General features: G+C 47.1%; 1 protein-coding gene across 1 annotated transcript in view; it reads right to left on the bottom strand.

Annotated features, from left to right (window-relative positions):
• Positions 1-217: 217 nt before the first annotated feature.
• Positions 218-25,786, bottom strand: part of LOC146335693 (uncharacterized) — a 51,308-nt gene continuing 25,739 nt past the window's right edge. The window contains exons 3-10 of the mRNA XM_084820618.1: positions 23,205-23,275; positions 21,821-21,912; positions 14,410-14,593; positions 8,353-8,496; positions 7,364-7,497; positions 5,751-5,959; positions 4,392-4,498; positions 218-2,208 (exon numbers count right to left, since the gene is read on the bottom strand). Coding sequence (XP_084676744.1) covers positions 2,106-2,208; positions 4,392-4,498; positions 5,751-5,959; positions 7,364-7,497; positions 8,353-8,496; positions 14,410-14,593; positions 21,821-21,912; positions 23,205-23,275 — 1,044 coding nt within the window. The 3' untranslated portion in view covers positions 218-2,105. The remainder of the gene's footprint in view (positions 2,209-4,391; positions 4,499-5,750; positions 5,960-7,363; positions 7,498-8,352; positions 8,497-14,409; positions 14,594-21,820; positions 21,913-23,204; positions 23,276-25,786) is intronic.

Genomic DNA, 25,786 nt, shown 5'->3' with positions numbered 1-25,786 from the left:
GTGAGAGGACAGCTCCCTCCCTCAGCTGTCACCTGGTGGCAATAGAGGGAGACAGACAGGAGTAGCAGCAAACATTCCTTTTACAAGTATAGGAAGGCTAAATGTGGAGACCATGGAGGAGGAGGGAAAGGAGGGGATGGGAGGCACTTCCCTTACAAGAAATAGTGAAATGTGGTGTTTGGGAATAAGGTATATTCAAGAACCAGATAGATAAAGACCAGCTTCCTTGGCTCCAGTTTATTATGCAGATTGCAGCCTTTGTAAAGACAAGTTCCACCGGATGATGTATTGTTCGATGAGCAAAGTGAGTCGGCAAAGGCCATGCAGTAATCTAGTGGCAAAACTTAAGATACCATTCCAAGTTCGTATTGTGTTTGCTCCTCTACGCAGGCATCTCAATGTAAACAGTAAAATATTATTATCTTATTAACATCTACCACCCATATGTTCAGTGCAAGGTACCAATTTCAGCAAGGTGTTCCTTAATCATGGCCCCCAACTTCAATGTACCCTTTCCTAAATGGAGAATGTGCATTGGGGGGAGGGGAGAGAGAGAAGAGATTCACAAGATATCATGAGAGTGTTTGGGCTAAATCCTTCTCTTTCCCACACAAGAACTGTGGTCTGGTCTACATGTGCAGAGAATCAGAGCATTTCTACACCAGGCTAAAATCTCACAACTTTACCGGGGCTTCCTGCTTCGGTTTTAAATGCAGGATCGTGACGGGCTCCCTTTACATGCGCTTCTCCCCCTCCCCTTATCTGTGTGTTCTATATGTTTCATTATACAGCCACTAGATGGTGCTGTGGCCTAGCTCCTCTTATTGGGTGACTTCCTTTTTTCATGGGGAAGCTCCAAGCACTGTAATATGATAGCTCATTATCTCCGATCTTTTAAAAAGTGGGATAAAGCTCATTTAGTATGGGAGATACCCTGGAGGTTGACAACATCATGGAAAGGACTGGCAAACTTCCATTAGTAGTCAATCTCAATCACAGGGTAAAAGCCCCATGTGGAAAAACCATCAGGTAGTAGAACAGATTATACCACTTCAGACTGCAGGTAGGGGATACTTTTTGTGTTTAGGGGATACACTCTTACATAAAAACCCTCACCAACCTCCCCGCCACCAGTACATCAAAGAATCTATCCCAGCCTGCTCTCTTTTCCAATTTTCTTTTTCAAGGAGTTCCTTGTGTAGAGGGGAGCTTTCATAAATTTGACCCCATCCCTGCATTCTGAAGGAAGAGCCTGTTTCTACACACTTCTGCATGTGCAGGCCAAGCCACCACTCCAAGGCAGAATGAAACAGTAGGACTTTGAGATGCCAGAGCGGACTGTTCTGTTTCAGATGGAAGGATGCCATTATTATCATCATCACTGTTAACAAAGAAAAACCAAATCCAGCCTATTGGGGGAAAATATTCCAGCCGACTCCACTCTTCACTGTGCTAGTTTTCTATTCAAAGGGAGCTTTTTATGAAAACAAAGATTAAGAATGTAAATTTCCCTATAAACAAACACACACACCCCACAGTGGTATAAGCCCATTATGACGCCCAGAAGGATTCTTCCACCTAATTCTGTGACATGTAAAGGCCAAGCTTCAAACATGACTTTGCAAACACAGGGCTTCCAATCCCACATTTTGCTACCGTAATGTGAATTCCGGGGGCAGGGGGGTGTCAACATTTGCAGGGGAGAAGTGGTGGACAGAAGCAGATGCTTAATGCCTCCCCATCTGTTGTTTTCCCCCTGCAATAACTCCTCCTCCCAGCCACTTTCCCCCAGCAAGGCTACTTTCCAGTCATGGAGCTCTGCTGTGGAAGTGGGGAGACAGGGAATGAGAGAAAAAACAGAGAGGGAGCCATGGTGAGGGAGAAAAGCAGTGGGTGAGGCAATGGTTATGCACCGCCCCACACTTCACCTGCAACAGCCATGTTAAGCAGGGACCACGGGGGTGAGACCCCCCCATTTGCCACATTCCAGTCATCACCACTTTCTGTCATGAATCCTCTCCCCTTTTCTCCTGACACTACCCAGTCCTAGCTAAATAAAACCACCCCACCAAACCAGAGTCCAGAACTGTCTCTCTCTCTTTTTTTTATCTGCTCCAAGGCAGTTCAGAAACTTCCAGATCACAGGAAGCCATTTTGATCACGGTGACACCTCCGCCGGGGTGACGGCTTTGCATGTTGCCAAAACGCCTGTGAGAGAAAAAGAAGAAACCGCCAAAAACAGGGAGAATTAACACAGTGCAGGTTGTTGGCATAAATCAAGGGGGGGGGACACCTGATGTTGCTGGACTACAACTCCCATCATCGCTGGCCATTCACTATACTGGGGCTGATGGGAGTTGTGTGGAAAGGCAGGGTATAAATCAAATAAACAAACAAACAACATCTGGGGGGGGTCGCAGGTTCCCGCACTCCTGGTGTAAATAAAGAAACAGGAGTGCAACCACATAGCCTAACTCCCATCAACAACAACAGCTGCAGAGATATGACAGGCTGTCTCTCTGAATAAAATTCAATAAATACATCAGACCACTACAAAATATCTGAAGCCCAGTGAGGAGCTGCAGCAGAAGTATTTGTCCTGGGAGGGGGCTGCACTGTCACGCCTCTGATTTGCCTCCTTCCAAATTGGCTGCTGTTAAGAGTCCGTTTGCTCTGCTATATTCCTGAATCGAGCGCCAATAGAACACTGAAATCACTTCTGAAGCAGATTACCTGCTCCCTGTTGACTCTCTGTGTGAGTCACTGCCCTGGATCCTTCATAATCAGCAAGAATGCTCAGATTAGGAACTCATGCAGAGGCACGAGGGCTCGGGCTCCTCTGAAGGTACATCATGATCATTCCCTCTGTTTCCAATATTCAGGATGTGCGTAGGGATGGCGGAGAAATCCGCCATGGACTCCAGTGAGTCCTGGAGTCTTTAGAATCCGCCCCCCCCCGGAGTCCGTGGTGGAACAGACTATCACCCCTGCCGCCCCGCGGAATCCCCCCCCACCCCGGACGGAGCCTACCTGGTCATCAGCCATCCGGTCCGTCCTCAGCTGCCTCAGCCATCCGCTGCCCCATCTGCAGATGCAAATGGCGACCAGCGTAGCGGCCGCCATTTGCGTCCCTGCCTTAGGCCCTGATAGGCTATGTAAGTATTTACATAGCCTACCATAGGCTATGTAAGTATTTACATAGCCCAGCAGCGGCTGGAAGTTCAGCTGCGGCTGGCCCCAGCCAATGGATCCATGGCCTTGCCACGGAGCAGAGCTGGCTGGGGAGGATTCTGGGGGGGAGGGACGGATCGCCTCTCCCCCACAAGCAGATGCCCCCTGGCGGATTGGTGAGTGGGGTTTGTACACCCCTAGATGTGCGTGCCGTTGCAGATGTAGCCAAATGGCCATTGCCCACTGTTAGGGTTCCCCTTATGACTTGGACTCCCTGAGCAACTCTTTAAGGATCTTTTGCCTCCTTAAGAGTCCCACCTTCCTTCTTTTAAACTTCCCCTTCCCAGTAACGTGAGGTTTAGGCTGTAGGCATGGGGTGATTGACACTCTAGACACAGGGTTTAACCACAATACTCTACTGGTAAATTAAAGCAAGCAAATCACAACTACAGGCATGTACGCAATATTGCTGAGTGATACAAAAGGCATTTAAGAGAAAATAAAAGTTGCAAAAACGCTAGAAACTCCACCCTAGCTGCACTTAGATTTCTTCAGCTTGCTTCTTCCTGCTCCCTCTTCATGCTCTGCTCTTACTGCTCTGGTCTTTCTAACTCTCTCTTTTTATACCCTCCTCCCCCAAACCAAAAATGCTGTTTCAAACATGAAGAAATGAGGGTACTGGGGTAATGAAAGTGAACCTTAACTGGGAAAATGAAACTACTCCTCTCAGGGATACCTCCTCTCAACAAAAAAAAACTCCAGGCCTGTAGGCCTGACCTTTTTCCTTTCCTTGCCTTTGTAGGCCTCAAACCTTAACACCCACACGCAAGAGGGAGGTATCAGCAGGCTTAAGGGGACCCTGAAGTTTTCAGAAGTACAAAACATCTTTAGGAAAAAGCCCTTAATGGAGGGTAAGAACAACTCAATGAGGCCATGGAATGTTGACTCACTGTTGCAGGTGGGAACTGAAAACCAGGGCGGAGGGAGAATGAAATGGAATGTCTAAAATCCTGAACACCAGCATTCCACACTGCAACATTTTGTTGCAGGTACCATGTGTTCTCAGTCTAAGACTGAATCGTTGGGGGCATAGGAATGACAGTGCTTTTTTAGTTTTAGTTCAGAAGAAATAGTGGGTCTCTTGGGAAGCACCAATAAGGACAGTGGCCATGGTAGGTAACAAGAAAGCTACGCCTCACTGAAAGAAGATGGTATCCTACCTCCACGCATTGAGCTCCAAGTCAAAGGCTTCCACAGTGGTCACATGGACAATGCCGTCGTAACCCCCGATGGCGAAGAGGTAACCATTGGCAGCTGCAAGACTCACCTGCATGTTTGAAAGGGGGTGGGATGGGGAGAGATTATTACAGAGTTCTCAAGTTCACCATTGGCCACATAGCAAAGGTTTTCCAGAAGTGATATACCATGATTTCGACATAGGTTGGTCTAATCCGCAAAACCACCACAAAAAAGGAAAAAGAGCCACAAGCTTCCATCAATTAATCATTGCAATTAGATTGGACTTTTCTACATGAGGATTTTAACCCGCACCTTCACCAAGGATTCTGCTTCAGGATTCTTTGTGGGATTGAGTTCAGCTCTTTTACATGTGTTTTTTTCCGGGGGGGGGGGGTTCCCCCTGCCTTTCTATGTTCTATTACACAACCACTAGATGGCGGTGTGGTATAGTGGAATTGCGCAAGTACACGAGGGTTCTATAATGCCATTCAGAAAAATATCAGACTTTCCTCATTAGGAAAAAAAAAACCTGTGATAATGATTGCAAAGCACGAGAGAGGCTCTGGAGGAGGAGGATGTCATGTAAAGGACCTGCAAAATACCATGAGTAAGGAATCACGACCGCACAAAAAAAGGTTCATGTAGAAAGGCTCAAGGACTAATTGTTCAGGCTGAAATCCTAAATACACTTACTTGGGAGTAAGTCCACTGAGAAGAGGGGGCTTACTTCTGAATTAATATGGACATTATTGTGCTATTAATTATAGATCAAATGTACACCCAAACAATTGGTGGGGCTCCCAACAAACAAAAACAAAACAAAAGGACTTCAGGCATTCAAGATACCTTCCTCCATGCCTTAAAAAAGAAAATTTTAAAATGGGGCTTTCTAGCAGTTCACATCCCAAACCAGCAAATGGTTTCACTTTAAAAAGGAAGCAACCATGGCGGCATCTACACCACAGACAACAGATAATGCAGCTTTCCACCATACTGATGAGCCTTGAATTTATTTTTGAAGCCACTTTAAAGTAAACATTGCTGGTAGTCTTTCACATCTCCAAATTTGACAGGGATGGAAATTTTAAAGATGGCCTTTCCTTTTTAACAAAGAACAGAAGGTTGTTGTTGTCTTACTGTTTAATAATCTGCTGTTTACTGATCTTGCTGTCCTTCGAGGTCCTGTAAAAAGGTTGCCTTCACTGAAGCTTCATGATATGTCAATGTCAAGTCACAAGACAGACCACCAGACCGCTAAATCATGCACAGCCCTTCAGAACAGGTGAATGGTGTTACCACTGCTCTCAATGGGTTCCCATAGCATAGCAGTGGCTTAATACCTTACTCCTTTTCGACTTCATGGGCATAACGGCAGACCATTCGTTGGCAAGAGGATCAAATCGCTCAGCGCTGCATAGGTCAGTGAGGTCATCCCGCCCGCCGACTGCATAGATCTTCCCTTGAAATGTGGTGCAACCCAGGTTCTCCCGACAGGTCCGCAAAGGAGAACATGGAGTCCATCTATCTTCCATGGGGTTGTAACGCTCCACTGGGAAAGGCAACAAAATAAAAGACATTGAGGGTGTTCAGACGATCAGCGGGGAAACAACACAACATTGGTTGTTTCCCCCGCCTCTGCATGTGCTGGTTGCGTGACTGGGATTACCCTGATTACCCGTGCTGTGGGTTGCCATGTCATCCAAACCCGGCATGGCCATGGTGACATTTCACCCACCAACAACCCCTACTGCAAGCCATGGGTTGTAGGGTGGGTGAAAAGTCATGGCTGCACAGTTTTCTGTTTGCAGAGAAAGGGCAGCATTGTATGTTTAACACAGAACAGCAAGTGTATTAAATAGAGAAAAGCATTCAAAAAGGTAATGAAGTCAATGTTATTCCATTCCACATGCAGACTGGAACACACACGAAGCTTTGGATTAGAGCCAGTGACTGGGTTTGGACGATCAGCAGGGGAAACGATGCAGCATTGGTTGTTTTCCCCACACATACTGGTTGTGCAACTGGGCTTACTCTAATTTCCAGTGCCATGTCATGGGTTGTTGGGGGGGGGGGGCAATAACCCTGAGACGAGTAGTTTCTTTCTTTTCTCTGGTTAAGTGTCAGTTTCATTCCTCCACTTGAGTTTCATTTCTTCAGGTCTGAAGCAGTACTTTCAGTTTTGAGGGAGGGGGGTATATAAAGAGAGCGAGAGAGCCAGTAAGATTCAGAAAGACCAGACTGCAGCCAGAGCAAGAGCAGAAAGCCAAAGCCTGAAGCGAGAGCAGAATCTGAATAGTGAGCAGGAAGGAACAGTCTAGAAAAGTCTAAGGACAGCTAGGGTAAAGGAACTTGTGTTTTGCAACTTTTATTTTCTTTTAATGCCTTTTGTATCACTCAGCTCTATTGTGTAAATACCTTTAGTTATGAATTGTTTCCTTTAAATCTGCTAGTAAACTGTTGTGGATGAACCCTGTGTCTAGAATGGCAGTCACTCCACATCTACAGCCTAAACCCCACATTACTGGGAAGGGGAAGGTTAAAAGAAGGAAGATGGGACTCTTAAGGAGGCAAGAGATCCTTAAGGGGTTGCTCAGGGGGTCCAGGTCATAAGGGGAACCTTGACACATCGACATAGGCTTATTTACTAAAAGGGATGAAGTCTGAAGAGTTATGACAAAGCCTCCATGGAAAAGGGATGTGTGAGGACGGATATGAGAGGAAGTAAGAGAGGTGACATCACGCAGGTATCCTGGTGGGGGCATAAGGGTCAGCAGGGCAGTTCCAGGCATAAGGGACAGCACAGAAAAGGGGGAGTTAAAAATAGTATCTCAGAACATATTGCCTTGCTACTGTTAGGGCTGTTTTGGGGAGGAACAGCAGCCTATAAAATTTAAAATATAAAATCAACAAAATAGTAAGAGTCTACATGTCTACAACCAGACCTTCCCAGTACCTGAATGTAATGAAGAATAGCCATCTGATCCACCAACAGCATACAAGTAGCCATCCAGGACTGCCAAGCCGAGGCCCCTCCGGCGACCATTCATAGGCGCCATCTTGTGCCATCTGTTAAGCAGAGGGTCATATCTAGAGGCAAATGGACAACTGTGAAAAAGTATGCACACATTAGAATCAGTGTTTCAGTTATAGGGGGATTTTTAGAAGTCTAGGTTGCTGCAGCTCCAAAAACCCAGATCTGACCACTGGTGAGGCCTTCAAGACGAGGCTGGACAGCCACCTGTCAGGGATGCTTTGACTTGGATTCCTGCATGGAGCAGGGGGTTGGACTCAGTGGTCTTGTGGGCCCCTTCCAACCATACTATGCTATGATTCTGTAAGGCCACTGATGCCTTCATAACATGCAGCTCAGTGCAAAGTGCTTTCCTAAATTTAGTTGAGTTGCAAAAAAAACACGTTCTGCCATTATAAGCCTCAAAATTCTACTTATAAAAATGACACCAGTAGAGCAAATCACTTGAAACTTGGCATCCATAATCTACCCGATGAGGTCTCCAATCATGCAAGATTTCAAAGTGATCCAATACAAATTGCCACAGATGCAGCAAGTGAAGGAGGTGACACATTTGTACGTTTTACTCAAGCTGCGGCTTGCGTGTCCTGATTGGGACCCAGATACACACGTGGCTGTTGGGGGACTTGCCAGCCCCAGTCAGCACAAGGGACGTGTGAGGTTAGGGTTGTTTGCTTTGAGATTGCTGTTTGAAGTTGCTTTAGTCTTAGATATATGTTCTCCTGTGTGTATTGTCTGTTCGTATGTTTTTATGTAAATGGCTTCTAATCTCTGTAAACTGTATTTTAACATTTTTATTGTTTGTAAACCGCCCAGAGAGCTTTGGCTATTGGGCAGTATAGAAATGTAAAGAAGGAGGAGGAAGAGGAAGAGGAGGAAGAGGAAGAGGAAGAGGAGGAGGACATCCTCACCTCTCCACAGTGTTGACGCACAGCAACCCATCGTAACCACCGACACAGTACAGGTAGCCCCCCAGCTCTGCCACAGCCACATCTTGTTTGGGTTCACTCAGTGGAGCCACATCCTGCTTCCACTCCTTCAGTTCAGGATTGTACCTTCGGAGACAGGTAAGAATGGACAGACCTGTCAGTTTCTCATTGATCTAACCTTAAGTTCAGTTCACCCCCAAACACTGAGAACTTTAAAAAAAAAGAAGAAGAAAAAGTTCACATGGAAATTCATATGCAGTTGTGTGCACATTTCCCCTTCTGGATGCATGTGTATGCAATTTTGCCTAATATACACCTTTTTTTTGCAAGCAATTTCCACAACATGATGCATTTTGGGACATTATTTTCATAAGCATAAACATTTTGTATGCATTGTTTGATTGGGGAACTCCACTGCAAAATTTGGAGGTGTGTGGATTTTGAAGGATAACTGGGTTTCGGTTCAAAGGTGAAGAATTCAGTACATTTGCATTAAACTGAGCGATGGGTGAAGAATTGGGTAAAGAATTCGGTATATTCGCATTAAACTTTGCGATGGGTGAACTTAGATTCACATTAAACTTAGTGATGATTGAAGAATTCAGTACATTTGCATTAAACTGAGCGATGGGTGAAGAATTGGGTAAAGAATTTGGTATATTCGCATTAAACTTTGCGATGGGTGACCTTAAAAAAAAAGGTAAAGGTGTCCCCAGCCAGTCGTGTCCGACTCTAGGGTGTGGTGCTCATCTCCATTTCTAAGCCGAAGAGCCAGCGCTGTCCGAAGACACTTCCGTGGTCATGTGGCCGGCATGACTGAACACCGAGGTGAACGGAACGCTGTTACCTTTCCCGCCGAGGCGGTACCTATTTATCTACTTGCAATTTCTTGCTTTCGAACTGCTAGGTTGGCAGAAGCTGGGACTGAAGACGGGAGCTCACTCCGTCACGCAGCACTCGGGTCTCGAACTGCTGTCCTGCCGACCTTCCAGTCTGCAATTCAGCGTCTTAACCACTAAGCCACTGCGGCCATATAAGGTGACCTTACATTCACATTAAACTTAGCGATGGGTGAAGAATTCAGTACATTCGCATTAAACTTAGCGATGGGTGAAGAATTGGGTGAAGAATTCGGTACATTTGCATTAAACTTAGCAATGGGTGAACTTAGATTCACATTAGACTTAACGATGGGTAAACTTACCCAGAGTAAATTTGTTATTTACATGAGAAGTCATGAATTTGTCCATGTGAGCTCGGATGAGAGTTCCGCTTTAAGACAAAATCTCATTTTTGTACATTTGCAATATGAAGACACATCTTGGGAGCTGTCATTTAGAATCATGTAATGCGGCATGACATCATCTGTGCCCCCTTTCTGATTGGTTCTTGTCACCTGGCCTGCCTGCGTGATGATGTCATCTTTACTTGCTATCACCGATCGTCAATATGAACATGGACCCACAGTTTCTTCCTCCTCCTCAGAGCCAAAGCTAAAGCGGCGATGGCAACGACGAGGGAAGCAGCTAATGAGACTGCTTCAAGGACATTTGGGGGGAGGTCTAGATGGCAGAGAGACTAAAAATTCAGTGGGAAGGGATCTGCATACTGCTTTACCACACATGCTCCAAAGCTCATTTCTAATTCCAAGCTCAATAGCAAATTTGTAATACCTCGATCCAGGCTCGCTACAAAGCTGGGGATAATGAGAGACGGGTTTCGACCAATGAGCCGATGAAATACAAAATTCGGCGGCATCGCTAGTTAAAATATGAACCAAACAAATTTCTCCCCCGTGCTTAGTGATGGAAGACAGAAGATGGAACACCGTTCCAGCATTAGGAGCTGCTGAGGTGGTCAAAGAGAACTTGCGTGCCATGTAAGGACGAAACGCTGATGCATAGCAGGGGCTCCGTTTATCCAGGATGCTCACATCACAGCCAGATATAATAATTTTTAAAACCCAGCCAGCAATTTCGGCTTACATCACTCGGCCCCGGGAGAGCCTTTCAGCAAAGTGCTCTTTCAGAATGGTGACAGCTGGCCTCTGGGAGCAAACTAGCAGCTCTAAAAATACAGCGTGACACTTCTCTGACACGTGTTCCTGTGCTCTTAATTAAGCATATATTTAGCCAGGGTCCCCCCACCCTGCCCCGGTGCAATCCTCTAACTGCAATCCTTGTGGAATGAGCCAGAGATGTCAAGCCCATCTTTAACAAGAAATGCAGCAGTGACTGGGCGGTCAAAGGCTATCCATCGGTGGGAGTAGTAATAACGTGTGTCCTAAAGAGATTCGGAAGAGGCCAAGACAATATGGAGAGACGCTTGCAAAATGCCTGCCCTTGCGATGTGAAAGCACATGAGGGCCTAGATATTATATTAGATATAATATCTAATATATCTTAGATATAATTCAAACTCTTTTGATGTGGATCGGTATATAAATATTGTACATAAATAAATAAAGCTTCGGAGGGAGCAATCTTACGGCCGCTAGTCAGCGGCTAGACGGCCATAGGGTATCTGGTTTTCTGGGAACCAACCTCCCCCCACTTCCCCCCTTGCTCTGTGCTCACAAGAGGAGCCCAGAGCAGCCAAAAAGGGGCATTCCGGGGGGTGTTCCAGGGCAGGAAGGGCGGAAATGCCAGTACGACACATCCAGTGTGTCATCCGGCAGCCTCCTCCCCAGCTCAGCCCTCCTGCTGCTAGACAGCCACAATCAGCCATCTAGCCAAAAATGCAGGGCAGGAGAAGTGTAGAGGGAACAATCCCCTCCGTGCTTCTCCTGCCCTGCATTGGATAGGTGGTCGCCTCCGAGTTCGGAGGCAGCAGCCTATCTGGATAGGATTGCGCCCTAAATTTCCAGATGCTGCAAGACACAAGGCAACTGTGGCTTCTTTGGACCATTCTGTCCCAGGCCCTGACAGATGTAGAATCTTAGATTCAGAAGATACCTTCAAGGTCATCTAGTCCAATTCCCCCTGCTAAGCCCATGGTGCCTTAACATTCACATGCATGCATTTATAAACATGTACGCACACTAGAGACAAGATGCATCCACTCCCCACTCTAAAATTTAACTTTTGAGACCCCCAGAAGGGAGGTGAACTCTGAAGGATGACAAAGATTAGAACAGACTTCCCCAAAAACTGCTATGTGGAGGGGCAGATCCCAGAAAATAGAGACAATTGCATAACATATGGGATCAGAAGAGAAATAACACTGCGCCAGAAGCAGAGAGATGGATTTAGCAAACTCATTCTGAATCAGCCAGAGACTGGGTGGGGAGCGAGGCTTATAAACTCGACCTCATTTCTATCAAATGCGAGGCTGGATTCTAACTGATTTAAAAAAAACAACAACAGATAGTTAAGCACCTGTTGCCATGCCAGCAGCTCAGGTTTCCTGCAGGGTGTTACCCAGACGGTAGCTTGCAATATGCCCCCACCAAGCAAGAAGCCAGTGTTCAAGGTTGTCACAGGTAATTGTTGCCACAGCAAAACTCAAGGAACGAAATGGCGCACGCTTCAGAATTTGACATTTTTAAAAAGAAGAGGAGGAAGAGGAGGAGGAGGAGGGAATTTGCCCAGCCCCAATTAATTAATTAATACATTTATCCTGCCTTTTTTCCTCTTTATGTACGCCAAGGTGGCGTACATAATCCTCCTCCATTTTAGCCTCACAACAACAACCCTGTGAGGTGGGTTGGGCTGAGAGTCTGTGACTGGCCCAAAGTCACCCAGCAATCTTCCATGGCCGAGTGGGGACTAGAACCCAGATCTCCCGACTCCCAGTCCAGCACTCTCGCCACTATACCACACTGGCTCACTTACCAAGATTTGAAGAAATGGACCCAGAAGCTGAACTTAAGAAGAGAAGAACTTAATGATCAAAGACAAAAAGCAGCTGTTTGAAGGAAGGACTGGATCTCAGCTGCATCTGGGGGCCCGCTCTCAATAATATTTCTTCCTGTGTTGCAGGGACTTTGAAATGTAATCTTTCCCAAACAGCTCTGGGAAATAGGAAGCCCTGAACAGCTAGACCCGAGAGGATTCCACATATCTACGTGATGCCATCCCCATGTGATGGGCCACCATGGCTACAGGTTGGAGTGCTCCCTGCATGATAAAACGTTCCTCAGCTCTCCAAGTGCCTGGCTGTCTCTCTCCATGGCTGCCTAAGGCCCAACACTGACAAACAGCGCCTCAGACTAACCTCCTGACAAAGTTCCTGTGGTGGTTGCACAACAGGCAGAAACTCAAATGGTGTAGCTTTGCCCATTGAACGGTTTGGGACCAGGTTGCAGCCTGCACTCACAGGAACCCGCTAGGATCTCAGAGAAGTCCTCACCGGCCCACCGCTGAACTACAAGATAGGCTGGTCCAGGTTTACTCAGTAAGTTTCGTGCCTAGGCAGGGATTATGAGCCCAGATTTCTGTGGTCTAAATCCAGCACTCTATTCACTTTAAAAAAAGAAAGAGAAAGAAACTATACTTAAGTGGCTGCATCGCTAATGCCACAGCTATCCGGACCTTCATGAAGGTGGATATTTATGTCCGCAATCCCCTGCTTCTGGAAACATAAACCTATTTGTATCATCCTGCTACAGGCATAACAATTTTACAAGTACTCTTGTCCCTTCTCATATTTCTGACTGAATAGCCCTGGCAGGATGGTTCAGACCCGCCAAATTCTAAGCACTTGCGCAAAGAATGACACTGGTGTTTCCAGAGACCTCTTTCAGCCAATAGGTAAAGACTTCTCATCTGTGCCTTCAACCTCAGTGTATTGGGACCGTATTTACTGTTAAAAGCCATGCAAAGTTAGCTGGGGACCTTTTCTTTCATTTTTGTTTGTTTGTTTAGCTTAATAACAGCAGATGCTTTTTTTAATTGACATTGAAGGCTAAAGATTGCTTGCTTAAATGAGCATTGATGGCTGATGGCTACCAGTTATGGACCACACTTCACCTGCTGGGGAGGTTCTAAAGGAAACACTTTTGGAGTTTGAGTGTAGCAAGTGATAGAGACAGAAGTCTTGAGTTTTTGCAGCTGTTTGGTGAGGGAGAACAGCAGCCGGGGGGCGGGCAGCCAAGGGCATACACTTTCCTTTTGGGGAGCCAATGCCATAGCATAGCCCAAGTTCTCACCTCAGCTTGCAAGTTGGTAAATAGATAGATACCATAAGAATGCCATTTGTCTCCCATATAGGGATGTCGGAGAAATCCACAACAGATCCAAATGGGTTTGGATTTTCATGAATCCAAGCCATGGATTCCACAGCAGACCAGCTTTCCCCCTGTCCAGCGGATTCCGCCAACCTGAAGTCCAATTTTCTAGGGATGGCAGAGAATTCCGCCACGGATCTCGGTGAGGCCGAATACCAGTGCATTCGGCCCCCCAAACTCCGTGAAGGAACGGCCTGCCACCCCCCACCCCCGCCGCGGATCCCCCCTGGGACGAGACTTACCTGGGGTGGATCTTCCGGGTGGCGGCAGCTCCGGTGGTGGCTGCGGCGGCAGCAGCAGCGGCGGCTGGTCTTCTGACCGGCTGCCGCCGCCGCCATTTGCAGTCTTGTGTTAAAAAAAAAAAAAAAACACGTGATAGGCTACGTAAAGATTTATGTAGCCTATCATGGCTGGGTTTAAAAAACAACAACAACCCGTGTACGCAAATGGCGGCGGCGGCTACGAAGAAGGAAGAGCAACCAGGTCCGTGGAGATGCCCACACACAGATGGCAGCACCTGGACAGTAGCCTGAGTAGCAGTACACAGCCTGCCTGAGCACAGTCTTCCCTGCAACAGTGAGATGGTGCATGTTTCTATTTAAACTATAGTCGTGATTTCTAAATCTGCACCTTTACATATAAATTAGCATTGGCAAGTCTGATATAAACCTGTGTCCTCCTTCTTTGCTGATGCACCTCCTCGTTGGGGGCGAGACACCTAAGTGGCCATCTTGGCCACCATCACTGGTACCGATGACATCCAAAAGCATGAGCTCTGAATTGCTGTTCCCCCTCTCATGTTATAGAATTACCTCTCGACACTGCTGAGGCATACCATACCATCATGGCCACCCACTACGTAGATGGATCCATTGAAAGCAGCCACCCCGATGCCGCCGCGATGCCTTGAAACAGAGCCCACAACTTTCCATTCGTGGTCCAGGGGGTTGTAACGCTCCACACCGCTGATGTTGCCACTGGGGCTCAGTCCTCCAACTACAAAATGAGAGAAGGGAGGGGGGAATTATACCAAGGAAATAAAATAATTCAGGGCTGAGCAGTCATCTTCGGAATGGCAGAAGGAAGGGAAAGAATCTTCTATCAGCTCCATTCCAGGTGCAGCTGAGGGAGAGAAGAGAAGCAGGGCCACTCCACTGGCTCTGCTGAGAAACCAGCTCCATCAGGATCCTCCCTCCATCAACTGTCACCTGACAGGAGCCATTCCATCAGGCTGCAGCTGAGGGAGGGTTAGAACTGCAGGGACCACTCCGTCAGCTCTGCTGAGACACGAGCACCTCTCCTTGAACTATTTCCATTCCAGCTGGTCATAAGAACTTTGTAACCAAGAAGTAGTGCCTGAGTTCACCAGTTTTCCTCTTCCTTCCTCACCCTTTTTTCCTTCTGTGCTGTGTGTGTCTCTGGCTGTTTCCAGATGAGCCTTTAATCGTGCAATCACCCTGCCTCATTCACAGAATTTTACACAGGCTCCAGATCACAGTGTCTTCCACTCGTAACCCTCTTGTGTTTTCCCATCACTTCTTCCATCTTTGGGGGGTTTTTAACTACCAGAAAAAAAACAGCGGCGGGGGAAAAGGCAGAATAGCTGCACGGTGCCTTCTAACTGGTAGTCTTACGAGCCCTTCCATGTGGAGGCATTCTCATCCCTCTCCCCTCCCCTCTCCCCTCTCTCCCCTCTCCCCCCTCTCTTATCTCTCTTATATCGTAAACCTGAGGGCAGAGACTGACCTTTTGTTATAAATAAATAAATAAAAATCAGGGCAGGATCACAAGTGGTGGAATGTGGGCCCAAGACAGCACAGGGGTTCTTTCAAATACTGGAGACTGGATGTTGACACAGGTTCAGGGGAACCAACAGTTGGAAACGAGAGATGCCATATACACAGCTCTTTTTAATTTGGAATCCTCTGCCAATTCTATTGGGGTTGCCCTCACTATCACCCCTTTGGGCAGTCCCATGTTTCAGGGGATCACTGGGCAAGACGCTGCCAGTGGGCTCACCTCACCTTCTCCTCGCTGCCCATTTCACTTCATGTCTTCTATTTCTATACCGCCCCACAGCCAAAGCTCTTCGGGTGGTTCACAAAACTTTTAAAAACACATTATATAAAGTATAAAACCATTCACGTAATGCCATGGAAGAAAGAGCACACATGACAACAACATGTTTCTAAAACCATTTAAAATAATCAGCCAGAGACGACGATGACGACGACAACAACAACAACAACAACAACGACAACAATGATGCCATCTTCTTGCTTCTCCTTCTTGGCCCAATCCAGCCAGCTCCAGAGGGAGAGGAGACTGCATGCAGGGATTATTGCTCCTCCTCACTCCTCTCGCTGCCCACTTGCTTGGAGACAGCAGGTCAACAGGCAGCAATCAGCAGCAGGAGACTCCCCCCCCCCCCGGACAGGGGACATGGCAGGTGCCCAACTGGACGTTGGGTGTGTGTTTTCAAGCAATTATTTTTAAATCTTGCCTTCTAGTCATCGATTCACTAAGGGGATTTTGCAGGAAAGAGAGACGCATGTCAGGAGTGCCCTAGCAGCCTCTTTCAGTCTGCTCCAATAGCCAACTCAAGACACAGACGAAAGGATTCTTTTCAAGGCTTTAATCCTTTTACAACTTAATGAGTCTTTCAGATGCTAATCACCAGCGACTAAGCAATGGACAGCAGAGTAGCCTATGCTCCGAGTAGGCAGTTGATCCCCATTTGAAGGAGAATCACTCGAAGACCCTGAACTTATGGGCTAGGGAGAGATCCTCCCTCTTTCCCTTGGGTCCATAGGAGGCAGCCGTTGCTTACGCGCCAAACGGGTGCTACGTCTCCTTTCCGCGCCCTCCATCGCTTGTCGCTCCCTGCGTCTGCGTGGAGCATCTAGCAAGCCCCCCTCCTGCACTTTCTCACTGCTAGGATCACTATCTATCTCAGGAATGCCGGCAGGAGGAAACTCTGCCAGCTGCTTTGCCTGTGTGGGATGAGCTGGCTCCTCTCCCACGGATTGCTGATCCTCCTCAGAATCAGAACTGCTCTGGGGTTCTATCGGCTCAGTTTCCACCCTGACAACACATTGCCAACTCTCTCTCTCTCTCTCTCTCTCAAGCAGTAATAGATTTTCCTCATTAGTGGCTCTTATTTCCAAAAGACAGATGTGAACTTCCCGGTGATGGACAGCCTGCCAACCTGCAAAGCGTCATCTTCCCTGGTAACCAGGAGGATTCTGAGCTGAAGTCATTATTAACAGAAGGAGCTTTGCATAGCCATGCAGAGAAAATTGGCCATTTAATTGGGCTTGGGCCAGTTGGGGTGGGATCCTTGATCAGGTCTTCACAATGTGATGGAGGGAGGACTTGCCCTTTCCACCTACAACTGTGCTGAAAAATTCTTCTGCGTTTTTTTTTTCAGCCCCTCTAATTCAATTTGATAGGTGAAAAACTTGCTTTCGGGGCAGAGAGCAAAAGCAAAACATTTAGGTGAAGTTCTTTTGGGAGCTGTGTTCATCTTTCTATTGCATCTATCTCCATAGCTCTGTAGCCTCCCTGGCTGCCCACACTTCCTGATCTAAAAAAAAGCCCCATAGGAGTGAGTTACCTTATGACCGCCTTCCCCAACAGGGCACCCTCCAGATGTGCTGGACTACAAATCCTATCCCCCTTTATCCCCAATGGCCATGATGGCTGGGATGGTGGGAGTTGTAGTCCAACAAAACCAACACATCTATGGGGCACCATGTTTGAGAAGGTTGCCTTACAACAGTCTTCCCCTGTGCATGGGAAGCCAGTGAGACTGCAGTATCAGAGGCCTATGTAATGCCTATGTAAACCAGCTGCTGCGGAACATGGGTGGGAAGGTGCTGTTGCCCTCATGTCCTGCTTGTGGGTTTCCCGTGGGCAGCTGGTTGGCCACTGTGTGAACAGAAACTCTGGGTCTGATCCAGCATGGCCCTTCTTATGTTCTTATTGCCGCACAGATGACTGTACTATGAAAGACGCACACCCTTCAGCCACTTGCAAGCGGAAGAACCCTACACCCACACAAATATGGCCTGACTTGGCATAAGGTAGCTTCCTGTGTCCCAGTACAAGATCTAGCCCAGATCTAGCAGGACAAAGATTTCACAACAGCAAGGTCTAACTTTTAATTGGCATCACAGATGGCCATGGATGAATCAGACATCCCTCTCTTATTCCCCACCCCCCATCACCAACTGTTTCAAGAAGAACACAGCCTCTTCTCTTTCCTAAGTTAGCAGGAATGGATTGCAAGAAGATATCGAGAAAATTTAGATGTGGGGAAACAGCGAGCATGAGTATAAGCAATTTACAAGAGATACTAACACGTCCTGCCTACCTACTTGGCCTATTTTTATAAAAATATAAAATATAAATATGCCACGCCTATATTGGGTAAGACAAAAAATGGCTCTCTTTATACAACAACATGCCCTGACCTTGTCCCCCCAAAATATAGCTATACCACCTACATCCTTATCAATATATCTATATACACATACACACACACACAGGATTCAAATCACTCCTACCTGCCAGTTTTGAGCATGAGATTAGTATGCCTGGGTGTTTACATGGTAGGAAAGGAAAGGGGCAGGGAGAAGAGATACTTGAATTTGACTAGAGGAGGACACAGCAGCTTGAGTTCTGCATCTGGCTGGTAAGCAGCAAGCTTTGGAAACCTGCAAAGTCATCCCGTTGTGCTTTGTGGAACCTATGCTTTTCAGGAACTGCCACAGCTTACTTGCTTCCTGCCTGCTGTACCTGTAATATTTTCAAATGAAACAGATACTACAAGACCACTGTACGTCTCTTGTAGAGGAAATGCACCAGGAGACCATTGTATTTCAAGAAGATACAAGAGTGGCATGCCACAATTCTTCCTTCCATGCCTGAATCTCCTGGAGAACCTTAAAAACCTGCCCCGCTTAAGAGCTCTCAAGCTTCTAGGCTGGAGGTTTTGCTTCCCAAGGTGAGTTGTCTGCTTGGGAGCATACAACCTTGAATCAGTTAGGTTGGCCACTGTCCACGCTAGCTTTAGCTTATCTTTTGGGTGGTACAAGAATGTATGAACATCATGAGACCTCAGAATCGGACCATCACCCAGGTGTGATGAATTAGGGTGCTCCGCAAACCTGCACATGGCAACAGGAGAACTCAGGTATAAAAGCTACCACAGACTTGCCCACAGGGAGCTTTGAGGTAGATCTGGACCATGGAGGTGCTGCCTGCTGGCTGTTTGACTGGGGTCTCTCTGTGGTCGTTCACCTGGAGCTCCCGACAACTGAACGGGGAAGCTAGCTGCCTTGCTCGGTATCAGTATCTTGTATTTCTTGGTATCATTTTGCCTGCTCTTTCATAAAATCCTTGACTTCCACCCACTTGTGTATTTATTGCTTCTGAATCCTAAAAGAACCTTTGCCTGTTGGCAAAGCAATCTCTCACCAGGAAACTGACCCTTGTCAACAGCTGGTCTCCGCACCTCAGCTTCCCACCACTTCAAAAAATGGCGAAATATTGTTATGCCCTCACACTCCAATTCTCTGAGCAGTGAGAATGGCAGGGGTGCACACAGGGTGTGATTTCCTTAGAAGAGGGGTGCACAACCCGCAGCCCAGGAGACCACCCTGACCCACGCAACTTGCTACCACCATCTATGTATTTCCCTCCCTGAGATGCTCATACAGATCACTCTTTCCTTGCTGAAAAGAGTGACCTGTATGAGGATGCCTGAGGAAAGGGTGGAGAAAAGGCTCTCAACTCCCTCCCCCAGTCATCCCAAATCGCTCTTTCTCCGCTATTGCTAGCAGCGAGGAATGAGACCTCTGTATCAGGATCGCACGAATGCGAGGGTGTACATTATTTATTTATCTATATTTCTTTACAATATTTATTTACTGCTCCACATCATAAGATTTCAGAGTGGTGAACAACAAAGATAAAAGAATAAAACACCATATTAAAACAATTAAAATATTTTAAAAGAAACACATTCTGAACTTAATAAACCATGGTTGGTCACTCAAGGAAGGCCTCTCAAAATAGCAATGTCTTCAGGAGGCACCCACCTGACCTCCAGAGGCAGGGAGTTCCACAGGAAGGGGGCCACCACACTGAAGGGTCTTTTCCTGGTGGACTCCAGTCAGGCCATAGGTCCATGTGGAAACACCAAGGACGTGCCCTCCGATGACCTCAGTGACCAGGCAGGTTGGTAAGGGAGAAGGTGCTCTCTCAGGTATCCTGGTCCCAAGTTGTTTAGGGCTTTGTACAGTAGTACTGATACCTTAAACCTGGCCCGGTAGCAAATAAGCAGCCAGTGCAGTTCCATCAGCAAAGGAGTTGCATGCTGAAAAAGGGCAGCTCCCGACAACAGCCGGGCTGCTGCATTCTGCACTAAGTCCAGCTTCTGGACCAGCCTTCAGGGCAGCCCCACATAGAGTGCATTGCAGTAATCCAGTCTTGAGGTTACTAATGCCTGTACTACCGTGATCGAGCTATCCCTGTCCAAGAGAGACTGCAGCTGATGAACCAGCTGAAGCTGGTAAAAGGCACTCTGAGCCACGGCGGCCACTTGGGCCTCCAGCAACAATGATGGATCGAGGCGTACATGCACGTACGTACAGTCCCTGACCCCACCCAACCACGTGTGGCCCTCGGAGCCAAAAAGGCTGTGCACCCCTTTCTTAGACATGCTCAGAGTTGTTGTTTTTAATCAGGGATGGCAAGCGGTTTTGTTGTTATTATTCTAATGTGTCAAGAATGTTGAAGCTGTTGCAAAGCATGGAAGAGCATTTGGGGGGTGAGGGAAGAGAAATGTTAGTTGGGTACTTCACAGCTGAAGTAATACACATGGCCAGGTAACCCACCCAGCCCCCAGCCCCTACCATAAGACCATTCAGTCCAGCATCTACAATTATCTAGCTGCACCATTGGACTGGAGGAGGCTGGAGAGAGCAACCTCCATGGCAAGGAATGTTATCTGCCCACTTTCTCAGAGCCATCATGGTGACTTCAAGCACTCCGACTGATTTCATCAGCCCTCTCCTGATCACACCCCCGTCTTACAACCAAGAATCACGGGGCTGTAAGGCAGGGATGAGCAGACCTTAAGCTTGCAGGATCTGCTTTGTTCTTTACTAGAACCCCCAAATCCACTACAACCAGGTCTTGGTGCAAAGGCCACCAGTTAGAATTAAAGAATTCCGAGCCCAGGAATTTGTTCTGAGTACCACACCTGAGCAGAGATCACAGCCCTTCCACACAAGAAATCCAGAATTAAAGCCCAGGAATTTGTTCTGAGTACCACACCTGAACAGAGATCACAGCCCTTCCACACAAGAAATCCACTCCTGGTCACACCCAAGCTTTCTTTTCATTTTAGCAGTACAGTTCACGATGGGTGGGGAGTTAGTTTGTTGCTGCCATTTTAAAATAATTGGGAGTCGAAATCTTGGCTGAACTACTGCAACTTGCCAGTAGATCCGGATCTACCTTTTGCCCACTCCTGCTGTAAAGGATCCCTCAAAGTACATCCAGACTAACCACCCTTAGGACTCAAGCTTAGGACTCAAAACCAAAATCTTCACTGCCTCCCCACCAGGACCAGCCCAAGACATTTTGCCGCCTGAGGCAGAACACAAGATGGCTCCCTCTCCCGTCCCATGTCCAAAAGCTGACTGGACTGGCAAATGAATCCATCTTCAATGCTGATGATGGGACAGTGTCTTCCACCATACCTGAAGGCAGCAGGCTAACTTAGGGGGTGCAGAGCAGGCCGCACAGCCCACATTTCTCTCCTCCAGCTCCTTGCTGCCATCTCCCAGCATCTACCGCCTGAAGCTACTGCTTCACTATGCCTCATGGTAGGGCCGGCCCTGCTCCCCACTCTCTCCTAAGATGCCAGCTAGGCTAGCTAGCTCTCCTGGGTCTTGAACATGGAGTAGCAGCTATCTTCTTTCAGAAAGACGGCCAGAGGTTTGCCACATCAGCGTAAATGGGAAATTAGTTCATTTTTTAAAAAGCCACCACAATCCTCCCAGCTCTACCTCATTTACAGGACCGGGACAGGGATGGGGGGTGGGGTAACTTACCGCACTTTCTCTTCAAGTCACGAACCATCGCCTCCAATGCCAAAGGAAAAAAAAACATTTCTTAACATAAACAGAAAACTACAATTGTTATACTTACTAGCATAAAGAAGTTCAACCAGGGGTCCTCTTTTGGGAGGTGCATATTTAGTTCTCCAGCTAAACAGCTTCCTCTTCGGTTCAATCCGTTCCCTGCAGCGATGCAAAATCGCCCCAATGTTGTCATCATCACCATGTCATTGGAAAACCTCCCTGCTCCCAAAAGCAAGCAAGCTGCTATCCTGTCCCAGAAAACTTTGAAGATGCTGACTTAGAAAGCATCAGTGCTTGCAAGGCGAATGCCAAGACTTTAAAATGGCCGCCGCCTGATCCATCCTGACCCCAAGAAGGAGGCAAGAATATTTTAGAGGCATCCATAGGGTGCGTCTTTGATTCAGAGAGGTTTAGTAAGTGGTAAGTTGATTTTGCTTTAAAGGAGATCTAAAAGAGTTTGGGTTACAGCAAGAAGCGTGAGCGGGAAGCAGCAGTTATTGGTTAAAGTAGCTTTTCTCAAACTGCTTTCTCCTCAGGGCCATCCCAACAGATCTAGCTGCTTGAGACAAAGAACAAGATGGTGCCCACACCATTCCATGTACAGAAGCCCACTGGACTGGCAGCTTAGTTTTGCTTCAACACTGGTGATGGGGTAATGTCCCCCATCACACCAGCAGGCCAGCATCGGGAGAGCAGGACAGGCTCCGTGACACACACAGCTCTGTCCTTCCAACACCTCACCAACACTTCCCCACCCCCCAGCATCCCCAGGCTCACTCTGCCTAACAGTAGGGCTGGGCCTGTTCTTACTTCTGAATTTTCTGGATTGGGACCAGCATGCTCAGGGAGGTTTAAAAAAAAATTTTTTTAGGGATTTTTTTTTTTTAAGCGGGCGGGGGGAGCCTCTATTGACTCTAATGGAGACTTTTTTCTTCTTTAATCCCCACCCCACAAATGGAATTATGGGGGAAGGTTTAATCTTTCCCCTCATAATTCCACCTATAGGATGGGGTTAAAGGAAAAAAAGGTCTCCGTTAGAGTCAATAGAAGTTTTTTTCCTCTTTTTTGTAACCCCCCTTTAACACTTTTTAAAACCCTTTTTAAATAACCCTGCAAGGTGGAGATGGAATTTTGGGGGAAATTGAGGGGAGGTTTAAACTTCCCTCTCCGAGTTTGGGACTGATTGGAACTATACCTTAAGTCCTCTACAAGTTCATAGGTCCTATACAATTATTGACACAAACATACAGATGCATAGAATCATAGGATAGTAGGGTTAGAAAGGACCTATAAGACCATCGAGTCCAACACGCTGCTGAATGCAGGAATCTAAGTCAAAGCATCCCTAAGTCAAAGCACACCCCTCATGATGTTGTCTGATGACCCCTCTCTAGAACAGAGAGAACCGGCTGCCAATTCATTAAACGTTCTAGATTAATCTATGTACTCACCCCCTTTCTTCATAGATACCCATCCTCAGATACCAACGATGCTCCTTGCCCAGTGGGGAGATGCCGACCGTCTAATGTGGAGACAAAGCTGCTGGTTTATATGCGAACTCCAAAGCCAAAAATAGGAATGCCAGGCACAGCTGCAAGCTGGAAGCCGCCGAGCCATGTGTCAGTGAAATTCCACTCAAGCCATTGTTCCTGTTCCAACCCAAGCCACTCAGCATAACAAGACACCCGATATCCAGGCAAGCCTTCTCTATTCCAACTCTGAACATGGTGGACAATTTGTGAGGGTCTGCCAAGATCATCCCGTTACATTGACATCCCACCTTTCTTCAAGAAAACTCAAGGTGACGTTAGGGATGTCAGAGAATTCCGCCACGGATATCGGTGAGGCCGAATGCCAGTGCATTCGGCCCCCCGAAATCCATGGCGGAACGGCCTGCCACCCCCCCGCCCCCCACGGATCCCCCCCGGGATTAGACTTACCTGAGCGGATGTTCCGGATGGCAGTGGCTCCAGCGGCGGCTTCGGTGGCAGCTTCGGTGGTGGCAGCAGCGGCAGCTGGTCTTCCAACCAGCTGCCGCCGCCGCCATTTGCAGTCTGGTCGCTTCTGTTTTGTTTTGTTTTTTTACATAGATGTGATAGGCTACATAGACTAAGATGGTGAAAATAAAGGGGAACGCAAATAGCACCCACTATGCTATTTGCGTTCCCCCTTATTTTTGCCGTCTTAGTCTACGTAAATATTTACGTAGACTAAGACGGCCAAAAATAAGGAACGCAAATGGCAGCGGCCATAGCCGCTGCCATTTGCGTATGCCTTTTATTTTTTTAAATCCCAGACGTGATAGGCTACGTAAGTCTTTACGTAGCCTATCATGGCTGAATACAGGGACTCAAACGGCGACGGCTACAGCTGCCGCCATTTGCATCCCTGCTAGCCAGCGGCCGGATGTCCGGCTGCTGGCGGAGCCGGCTGGCGGCTCTGCGGAATCCCCGCGGAGCGGAGCTGGCCATCGAGGATTCCTGGGGGGAGGGACGGAGCGCCTCCCCCCCCTTCGCGAAAGAGTCCGCGAAACAGTGACTTTCGTACATCCCTAGGTGACATACATGAGGTTCCCAAACTGTCTCCCATCCAGGGACTAACCCGGCCCCAGGACTGCTTAGCTTCAGCAAGGATGCAATGTCATGTACCTTGAGACCATGCCCTGGTCTTCAACTGGTGGGTCGCACCAGCAGCACTACCAACCTACAAATATATGTTTGTTTGTTTTTGAAAATACTTCTTATTTTTATTTATCTTAGGAGGACACAGCAATAATGAAAAAAAAGAAAGAAAAAAAACAGAAGAAGGAAAAGGAAGAAGAAAGCATGAAAGAAAGAGAAAAAATATTAAAAAGTTATTTAAAGGATTAAATTTAAACTCCATGACACACAAACTTCAAATATCATTCTACTCAAATGTTACACCTATAACATTGCCAATATTACAATTCAGTACAGCACAGATAATCAACCTTACATTTCAATATCATATCATCAGTCTTATAGCAAGGGAGCAGGCCTACAATTCATTTCCAATAGCCATATATTGCCCTTCGGTTAACATATAATAAATATATGTTTTTACGAAATAAAAGAAGCAGAGGAGGAGGAGAATAATGGAGCATCCACAAAGCTTCCCTCCTTAGCATGCCCAGAGTGGATCAGCAGTCAGCCGCAGACTCAATGAGAGCAATGGGGAGGGACTGTGACCAGTAAGAATAAAAATCATGTTTGCCTTTTGGCCAGGGGCGGAGCCCAGGCGGGGCTCCACCCTCCCCATGCTACATAATGGTCCCCCTCTTGCAGGTACCAAAATGCATGCTTCAGCAAAAGGTGTGTCCCGGGTCTGAAAAAGTTGATATTTTTGTGCCCAGGGCCGTTTGCAGGTTTGAGGGGACCCTGGGCAAGGTGCCTTCTGGTGGATCCCCTCAGGCTTACTTGCAGTGGTGGCATCTTATTTATTTATTTAAAACTTTTCTTGGCCACTTCTCTGGGCAGAAGCCCTCCCAAGGCGGCTTACAGCGACAAAATACATAAAAACGGTTAAAATATTAAAAATGATAAAAGCAAAGACAGTAAAAGAGCAATAAAAACAATAAAAGCTAACAATAAAACCAGCAACAGCAAGAAGTCATGTCCAGGGAAGGCCACAGCAAAATAATATCTTTTCCAGGCTTTCTTAAAAGACAGAATATGGCAGACCTCTGATGGCAACTTCTTCCAAAGGTGTGGGGCCACTGCAGAGAAGGCCCTCTCACGTGTGGTCACCCCCCTGACTGCTCTCACATGTGGGCAGATGAGACGGGCCTCTCTTCCTGATCTTAAAGTCTGGGCAGGCTGATAAAACTGTATTTTAAATCTCTGCACTGCTGCTAGGTTTTATTCTGGTTTTATTCTGGTTGTATTGTTATACTGTGGTTTTAATGTTTTATATATTTTATATTGTTTTATTGTGTGCTCTTTGGGTTTAATTTTGGTGAACCGCCCAGAGAGCTTCAGCTATTGGGTGGTATAGAAAGGAAACAAACAAACAA

This window comes from Heloderma suspectum, chromosome 14 (genome assembly GCF_057233095.1).
Source record: "Heloderma suspectum isolate Gila_16-S chromosome 14, 16-S_ref, whole genome shotgun sequence".
NCBI classification, from domain to species: domain Eukaryota; kingdom Metazoa; phylum Chordata; class Lepidosauria; order Squamata; family Helodermatidae; genus Heloderma; species Heloderma suspectum.
Note: the sequence above shows the minus strand (reverse complement) of the source record. Positions and strands in the feature narration are given on the sequence as shown.